This window comes from Erithacus rubecula (assembly GCF_903797595.1).
Source record: "Erithacus rubecula genome assembly, chromosome: 3".
Classification (NCBI taxonomy): Eukaryota; Metazoa; Chordata; class Aves; order Passeriformes; family Muscicapidae; genus Erithacus; species Erithacus rubecula.
The window spans coordinates 78,829,838-78,839,639 of NC_136689.1; the positions used below are offsets into that span (position 1 = coordinate 78,829,838).

At 38.0% G+C, this 9,802-nt stretch overlaps 1 protein-coding gene across 2 annotated transcripts in view; it reads left to right on the plus strand.

Moving 5' to 3' along the window:
• The window catches only part of SEMA5A (semaphorin 5A), a 304,799-nt gene extending 296,261 nt beyond the window's left edge, over positions 1–8,538 (plus strand). For both annotated transcript variants that reach the window (XM_079301152.1, XM_079301151.1), the window contains 4 exons: positions 28–183; positions 2,206–2,253; positions 4,446–4,657; positions 6,030–8,538. In XM_079301152.1, coding sequence (XP_079157278.1) covers positions 28–183; positions 2,206–2,253; positions 4,446–4,657; positions 6,030–6,149 — 536 coding nt within the window. In that variant the 3' untranslated portion in view covers positions 6,150–8,538. The remainder of the gene's footprint in view (positions 1–27; positions 184–2,205; positions 2,254–4,445; positions 4,658–6,029) is intronic.
• The last annotated feature ends 1,264 nt before the right edge of the window (positions 8,539–9,802 follow it).

Here is a 9,802-nt window from a genome sequence, read left to right on the forward strand (position 1 = left end):
TCTGCATGTGTCCCCTGCCTTCTGCAGACAGCTGGTCCGAGTGGTCCGAGTGGTCCGAGTGCGACTCGTCCGGCTCCCAGAGCCGCGCGCGGCAGTGCGTGCTCTTGTTTCCTGTGGGCAGCCAGTGCACGGGCAACACCTCCGAGAGCAGAGCCTGTGCTGTGGACTCCAACTTCATACCAGGTGAGATCAGCCTCCCCCTCGAAGGGCTGGTGAAACCTCTCCAGGTGTCAGGCCCGAGGCGTAGCACTGGTCCAGACTGCACTGTGCAGATGCATGAGCTGAAGCAGAACTTGCCTTTAGTCAGCACAAGGATGTTGGTCTGCTTTGTAGAGAAAATGTTGTTAGGTCTGGTGTCTGCATAAAAATCTGTCCCATGGCACCCAGTGCTGTGGAGCTGTCCCTGCTGTCACTGCCCGGGACTTTGCTTGGTCACTGTCACAGCATTCTGCAGGTCTCCTCCATTCTACTTGGTATCAGGGGATCAGTATACACAGCAAGCAGAAGTAGTTTGCTTTCTGTTTTTAAATGTTTTTCAGACTAGGATTATTAAAGAAACATTGCTGCAGGTTTTGTGGTTTTTGTGGTTGTTAATCTGGGAATAATTTCAGAGAATCCCTTACATTAATAACTGCTCAGAAAGGCAAATACTTTTAGCTTTGCCTCCAGTCCTTGTCTCCCATGACTGCTAAGTACCTGATGGCTAATCACTTTATTCTATAGTATTTGTTGAAACTCATGACTGTACTTTTGTTTTTAAATCACAGGAGTTATTTAAATCCGCACAACACTATGGGTGGTCACAATGCACTGCTCTTAACAGTTGACTTTCTCCCTATCTACATTAAAAAACTAGGGGTCTTTTCACAGACAGAAGAATAGAGATACATTTTAATGAATCATTTGAAATGTAGCTGTGTTTATTCAGTGCAGCAACCTTTCCTTTGTGCAACTATGCAGTAAACTATAGTACAATGTAACAAAGACATCAGCAAAGTTAAACTCTGTTTCATGGATGGCGCATAATGCTTTAACTCCCAAATAGTATTTTCAGCTAAAATCAATGTGAAAAATATCAGTTTGAAAGCAAAGACTTCCACATTGTGTTTTCCCTCTTCTAAAGCTTTTGAAATTCTATTAATATTCACATTCTGTGAATCTGCATCTTAATCCAATATAAACTCTACATCTTGTTTTAGAAAGTAGGCATTTTCAGAATCTGAAACAAACTACCACGTCTCTTGCCCTTCTGGTTTGTTTGCTGCTCCTCCTCACATTACCAGTAACACAGCAGATCAGGTCATACCCATTACTCCCACCTAGGGAATTGAGCTTTGGTTCACTTGGCTCGCTTTTTATCATCTAGGTCTTCTAACTAGGGGTTTCCTCCCTAGCTCTTGGCTGAAAAGACTTATCCCTGCAGAAGTGTCAACTGGGCACACAGTAATAGCCCATTTCTGTATCTTCTCCTTTACTTCATTTGTTGCTTGAAAAGACGTTATCAAAGAACTTAAAATTCTGCCTTTTTGAAATCCAGGTATACTGTGCCAGCTACCCCAGTTGTATACATGTGATCCTTGACCCTTTCAGGGAGGTTCAAGAGACTGGTTTGTAAGGCAGAACTTTTCTTCACAGAAACCATGATCTGGAAGTAAGGAGTGGAAAAGCTTGACTGCCAACAGATTTTATTCTGTATTCTCAAAGTAAAAATGGTAAGGATACAGGCTGGAATTACATTTTATTAGTTTACAAGTGAGACCTGTGAAACTGGCAGTCGTCTTTTTTGAAGATGTATAAATTCCCACTTTTCACATTAGTGCTAGATGAGACTTGTAGAAGTAATGAGCACATTTGAACACAAGATAATTAAACTGTAGTTAATTTTACTTCAGTAAATCAACTATTTTTCCACAAGCCTAAACTCCACAAAGAATGTTTCCATGTGCATTTCATCCTTTTCATTCCAGAGATGTTTTGAGGCAAGAATTAAAAATAAGTTGCTGCTTTTGCTTGGGAAACTAAGGAACCTGAAATCATCATGGGTTCCTTTCTATTAATTCTACTGCATAGTAACAATATTTTTTACCTTGAATTTGAAGTGGATGTAATAGAATGAATTTTTAAATCCTTGCTGTGTTCATCTAACTAGAAGTTCTCTGTAATATTTTTTTCTCTTTGGCCTCAGTTGTTTATTTCTTTTTCTAGAAATCTCTGTGGCACGATCCAGCAGCATAGAAGAGAAGCGATGTGGCGGTAAGCTTTTCAGCTCGAGGTGTCTATTAAATGCTGAAATATTGATTCTCCATTTTTTGCTTTTGTTTCACCTTTTGCACTCCCCGAGTATTATTCTACCTTCTAAATGCTGCATTCTCATTATTTACACTTGTACAGAAAAAAGTAGTTACTTGTACAGAAAAATGTAGTTACTACAGGATTTCTCATTAAATAGCCATCTGTCATTGGTGACCTTTGAGAGTAGAACTTGCATTATTGGATGTTTTTATTTTCTTCTTTGTCATTGTGGCAGTCACCCTTGTACTCAAAAAGAAATACCTATAATAATCTAGTTATCACAAGGTCAAAATTTGTAAATTTGTTGCTCTGCCTTTTTAAGGATAATAAGTCCACAAACCTCTTTTAAACTCCAAATAAACAGCAGAAAACCAGCCTGCTAACAAATTTAATAGGCCAGGCGCTATCTGGGACTCATTTTCAGCTTCATTGCCAGAGACAAAACTAAAAAGTAAATAAAACGTTCCATTCTGGAGAGTTGTGATGCTAGAAAAATAGATCTTGAAAGGAAAAACTTTTAAAGCCACTAAACAATCAGAAGAAGAAGGAAAATGAACTTTTTTTGTTTTTTCTGCGCTGAGCTATCACGCTTAGTCTGTGTCGTCATGGTAATAGCTCTGGCCAGTTCTAGTATTCTTCCATGCACAGATAAACTGCATTTTTAACCTAATAAAGGACAGTGAAAACACAGAGGTTATGCAAGCGTACTTGTTCATATGGAACTTGTTATGGGAGCCAAGATAATGTAATTTGATTTTTTTGCTAATTAGCAGTGGTACTCTGAAAACATGTTGCCAAGTTCTACAGCACTGGGAAGCTCTCATAAAGGTATATAAGGATGTTTTAGTGATAGATTGACATACTGACACAGTCAACATTAGTTTGTGTTTCTAAGTACTCAACAGGCATGTAAAGGTCCTACCTTAGGTTTTATAAAAATGATACCCTTGTACTGCCCCATTTTTCTGTATTACAACATAAAAAGATCTAAGAGATGCTTTTAAAACTGGCACTAGTATATCAGTTTAAAATCCTTCATTTGTACATTTAGACAACAACAAACAAATTTTCAGTCATGCTAAGATGAAATTTCCAAGATGAGCTTCTTGGTGATATTTCTTCCCTAGAGTAAATCAAAAAGCACAGTTCAAAATAAAAATGGGAAGCGGTGCAATTTGTTTATTTTGAGCTAATCCTACTGATGCCATGTCTGATCTGTTCAGCAGCATCAGGGGATGATTGTGCTTTAGGCTCCCTCCTACAGTTTCATGCAGCAATTGGCTTCCTCTCAGTTTTAATCCTTGTGTAGGTGGAGAGGCTTTCCCATGGTCTGATCCATTGTACCTTTTAAGAGCAGAGTAGAAAGGAGGGTGCTGGGCTCTGAGTTGTTGACTTTGCAGTCTCTGGCTGCCATGCTTAAAGGTGTATTGAGATTCAGGCAGTTCATCTCTCACCACTTCCCATTTCCCCCTAGAGTGCTAGCATTTCTTCCTCATCTCCCCTTAAATAAAAAAAAATTCCAAGAGCTGGAGAAGGGAACAAACTGGCCAAGATACCAAAAGAATCAAAGCATGGATGAAAAAATGTTTGCTGTGGCTTCTGGGATGTGCATCCAATAGAAGAAATATGGAATATGTTTATGGAAAGTAGGAATGGGGTTCAAAAATATCAGGATTTTGTCAGTTCTGCCATGATTCACTATGTGTAAGAGAAAGAACTGTAACAGCAGCAGAAGAGGTGATACTGTAATTCACTGAAAAACAAAAAGCTATTTATGTACACTCTATACATAATTTATGTAAAACAAGACAGTGTTATACAGTCTGAAAAAAACCCCCGATAAACTATTCAAACATATGGAATGCAATTAATTTTTCCTTTATTTGTGTTCTGAACTTGTTTAAGCATCTTTCAATGATCTCTACTTACAGAGATGTATGGGTATCTAAGATTCTTATAATGGTCCCTTCAGGGAGGTAAAATGAATTTACCACTGTAGGGATAAACCATTGCAATTGAGATGTTTCAGGGAAACACATGAAAATCCCCTTATCCTTATTTGAATCAAACCCTTGTCCACATTTTTCCCCAAGCTGAAGTTTTTACTGCTGCTGCCTCAAATATAAGATTTCCTTCTTTTCTCCGCTCCGCAGAGTTCAACATGTTCCACATGATTGCAGTGGGATTAAGCAGCTCAATCCTTGGTTGCCTTCTCACCCTGCTGGTTTACACGTACTGCCAGCGGTACCAGCAGCAGTCCCATGACGCCACCGTCATCCACCCGGTGTCACCCGCCCCGCTCAACACCAGCATCACCAACCACATCAACAAACTGGACAAATACGACTCTGTAGAAGCCATCAAGGTGAGCACAGGGCTGGCAGCTGCTCTATGCACCTAGACAACATTTCTGCCCTATCAGAAGAATTCTCCTTGCTACTTTTCCGCAGTGGCATTGGAGCTCAACTTATGCTGACTGTTAATGACAAAAGTAGATTTCACTCGAGGTATTATAATTGCAGGTCCTTGTCAATACCTGTTAGGAAGGAAGTTGTATTTTGCATGTGTGTATAATTTATACAGCAGGTTTTTCTGGAAAGAAAGCAAATCACTCAAGTTGTTTTGTGGGATTTTTTTCTTAATTGTGTTCCCTAGTGGCTAGTTCAAGAAGTAAATAGGGCTATTCACCATGGCATCTGCTGAAGAAAATCCTTTGGCTCTGATGATCCAGTGTCAAGGGCACTGTTCTTCTTTCTGTACTGTCTCTACATAAGAGATGTATCTGGTGAATATATTCTGAGTCAGACTATCAACTAGTGTTTATAGCCAAACTACTCTGTGAAAAAAGCAGTACAGATATGCTGAGAGTCTATAATGCTATCCATACTACTTCATCATTAATACAAAATTGCTGTTTTCTTTTTGTGACCTTTTAAAACAACTCTGCTTTTCAGATCCACTGAATTAAGGAAGGATGTGCATTCTGATAATGCCTAGTTCAGTATTTTCAGATTACAAAGTTTATTCATGCAGCTGCAAAGCTTTTTTGCAAATGAGGATTTTTCTTAAATCCTACCTGGATAATCCAATTCTTAATTTCTGCATTTTTCTTTCTAATTAAAGACATTTTAATGAAAATCATTAAAAACAGCAAGAAAAGTCTGGATCTTCTAGGAATATCAACCTAATTTAAAGCTTTTTCAAATTCCACATAATCTCTCTAGATAGCTACAGAAACAAAACAAAAAAAAAACCAACACCAATCCTTTGAAAATTCTTATTCTAAATACCTATATTGCATTTTTTAAAAACAGGATTTATGATGCTAAGGACTTCAGACATTTCTCCCACTAGAAAATAAGAGAATTAAGACAGTAAAAAGAAATTAGTATTTATTCAGTAAAACGATAGTAAGTGACTCATTTTAATAGGAAAAACTGCATATATGTGAATAAAAAATATTCAGAGAGTCATAAAATTAGTTTTTTAATATTGGGGTGGAAATGCCTGGCTTTATTAAGTAGAATTGCTTTCTGTATGAATGTTACTACATAAGAAGATACTTCTTGCAAATGCAAGTTTCAGTAAATGTACAGGCATTTCTCAGTGTATTTTTGATTGACTTACTATACACAGATATTTGCCACAAAAACTGCCATGGTGAAAGAGCATTTAGTAGTTATCTTTTCTGTGTCCTTTTCATTTTCTGATTTCTTTTTTTTTCTTTTTCTTCCCAGGCATTTAACAAAAACAACCTGATTCTAGAGGAGAGAAACAAATACTTCAACCCACATCTTACTGCAAAGACTTATTCTAATACCTATTTTACAGATTTCAATAATTATGATGAGTACTAATGGGCTTGTGTATTTTTTTGGCCTTCTGTAACTCCCCAGTCCCCCAGGCCTGTGCTACTCAAGTGCTCATGTGATTGAGGCTTCAGAGATGAAGTTCAGAGACATTTCAAGCACGATCCAAGCCATCCCCATTGCTGCCAAAAGCCCAAACCGCCTGTTTGTGACATGATGTTTTCTTTGCAGAATGCAAGGTTGGCCTTCAGTGTCAGGGGCTGCTGTAGCCCCTCAGTGTTGCTGGACCACTCATGAGGATTGCATCGCCTCAATCTCATAAATTTTCACTTCTATTTCTTTAACAAGTGACTAAGTAATTCCGGAGTTTTAAAAAGAAATTATAATGTTACCCCTTAAACCTGTGCCAGGAGTACAAATCTAATTTTCTTTTTAGGCATTGTCTTTTATTTCCTTGGGGTTTAAAAAGGGACCTTTGCTGTTAGCCCTCTGTGCAGTCTCCTGAAGCTCACACTGCCAAAAAGGTGCTGGGGATGACAAGAAGAAATGTAGTGGTTTAGTGATGCTCTGCAGCAGCTCTGGGCTCTGTAGGCTGATCTTCCAGGGCTGTAAATCACTCTGACTGCAGTTCAGCTGCTCAGAGTGCAGGGAAGTTCTAAGGCTGTACCGAGGGACACAATCTTGTAATTAACCTGGACACCTCCAGGGTCAGTGGTTTCCACTTGCCAGCCAAGCTCAGTCACATAAAGCCTTCACCTTGCTCAGTTTAATTTCTGTAGGGTGTGGGAGGGCTTGTCCCACAGGGACACCGAGGGAGGAGGGCAGATGGGAGAGGCAGGCTGGGAGGGTTTTCTCTGTGTCTCTAATAAACCAGCCTTGCTGCAACACTCATATTTGTTGTGGCATTCCACAGGCTTCCTCCTCCTGGAGCATGCCCGTGGGACACACTTTGGCATGTGGCACTCGCCACCGGGCTGGCCACAGAGCAGACAGCTGCACTCTGTGCTGTGTGTCATCTCTGGCTCTTGGGGGTATGGAGGCACAATCACAGGTCTGCTTCTTTCTTTCCAGCTTTTACTTTATATGCACATGTCCGACAAACAAAGCTGGTTCAGAGAATATGGATACATTTGCAAAGGGCTGTCTCACCTCTCTGCCATGTCTGACCTGCATCAGTCAGCCCCTAGAGGAACATCCTTACTGTGTTTAGAGCAATGATCTTGTTGGACTTCATTGATGTAAATATTTAAAATACTATTTGAGTTTTAAGTTATCAGTTTTAATTCCTTTTGTAGTGGTAGATGAGGAAACACAAAGTTTTATACCATTTTTCTTTGTCCTATTTTCACCCGCATTCATGCCATTTATATTTTTGTATTTGAAATTCCATATGTATAACTAAAAAGAAAATTTCAGGGATTTGAGTCAGATTTTACAGAGTATATAGTAGCAAGGAAGCATTTGCTATTCTCAGAAGCTTGTGAGAAGAAATGGAAAGTGAATATTAAGGATTAAAGGACTGGGCTTTTATTTTCTTGTTAAAAGCAGAGACCATCACACTAGAATACTAGGGAGGTCTGCAAGGAGAAGCAGAATGGAAACGTTTCCATTCTGCTTAGAGCCTTTGCCAATTAGGTTATGGTATGATAGACAAATAGAGAAAAACATGTACAGATTATAATGATTCACAACTATGTAAGAAAGAAAATCAAAAAGTACCAATAAACACTTCCATAGCAATGGTAAATACTGTATCTACTCATGGCAGTGAGCTATATTTTTGAATGGGGTTAGATCTGAATGTAGCACTATGCTTCCAATCTGTTCTACAGAAAAAAAAATGAAAAAAATCATAGTGGTCTTTAAAATGCTATGCAGTAAAATGAACACACATTTACCATCTATGAAAGCAATTAAGATCAGCCGCCTATTTTTTTCCAGCTGAATAGTTCTCCCTGTTACTAACTCAGTCAAATGAAAGCACCTCACCTTCACACCAGCTCAACTCCAGAAAGTATAATAATGCTGGGTCTCTATAATTTGGGATTTTTCACTGCACATTAGAGTTGGTTTTCCAGGAATAAATTAGCTGATTGCCCTGGGTAAGAGAAAATTTTCTTTGCAAGAAATAGAGGGGAGAAAAGCTCTCCAAATCATAACCTGCATTATATTTGCATTACTGGGTTCATGCCTAAAGATAAATTTTATATTTAAATAAGATAAAATAAAACCTATATTGTGGCTACTACCAAGAAAAAGCTGCACGTGTACATACACACATATGAGCAACATTGTTCCTTTCTGCCCCTGTACTAAGAGCACACTAGTCCAACTTCTGGATTTTATATTTAGACTATTAGTTTTGAGACCAATATCTTTAAAATATTTGAACTATGTATTTTTATTTTACCTTTTTGAATTAAAATTACTGAAATTATCTTTTTTTTTCCTAACTCTTCTGTAGTTTGAGGTGCGTCTATCTTTAGTGATCTATTTTTCATTCTTTTCATGGATAAATACATACATTAGGTACATGTTATATATGTGGTAATAATACCCTAGGTTAAGTCTGCATGATGATAGAAGTCCATTTATCAGATGCTCAGTCTGCTCACACTTCCCTCTCCTGAAGGAGTATTTCAGGTGTTCCAGATCTTTGAGCAGCTCCCATGCCAACATGTCAGAAAGCGTTTATTTTAATTATTTTTCTTTGGCATTTAATTGTTCTATATCACAGGTGGAAATATATTCAAAACTCTATCGGAAGCAGCAGGGTAAATATGGAAATTTCAGAGCACTTAAATGAGAAAAGCATGTTGGCAGATCTTCTTGTCAAGCTAGGCTGTGAGACAACAGGTTTTAAAGCCTTTAGATATTTGTGTCTTAGATAATTTTAAAGGACCCCAGATGCACTGCCTGGATCAGTATTTTCACCTTCCAAATTTTATATAGCTGCCCAGGTAGTTTCATACAGCTTTTCCTAGTACATGGAGCAAAGCAAAGTGCAGTCTCTATTAATTTTTATCTTACTTCATTTAGCATTTTTTCTAAAATAGGCTGCAAAGCTGAAAAAGCAGATTTCATAGAGTTGTTTAGGTTGGAAGATATCTAAGATTGAGTTCAACATTTCACCTAGTACTGCCAAATCCCCTATTAAACTATGTCAATTTTTTGTTGAAAGCACTTATTTTTCTTTCTGTCAAAAATATAACAAATGGGCATTTCCTGCAAACCTTGTTTAAGCCAATAGAGTTTTTAATTTTTTTCAAGTATGAAATTTGGTTATGAAAGTATTGTTTTATTCTTTGAGAGGGAAAATCTACTCCCATGCTCATCAAATGCCTTGCTTAAATGTCCTTCATCCTTTTGCTTGGATAAAGTGATCTATTTTGGATAAATAATTTTATTACCTCTGATGCTGTTAGTTAATATTGCTAAACACGTTTACACTGGTTTCATAAATATAAAAATACTTCTCTATTTTAAATGCAAGCAGTTTGGCAGATAAATGCCAATTCTGTAAGTAAAGCTGTTTCCATGTAGCCCTGCTGCATGGAGGGGGGAGGGAGCAAGAGTGCCAGTCACATACTGCACAGTATATACACTCATTGGCCAACTCAAATTATGCTATGCCTGAGTACACATTTTGTGCTTATTTTTTATGAATCATAGCATATATTCCTCAGTTGTTTAGGAAATGG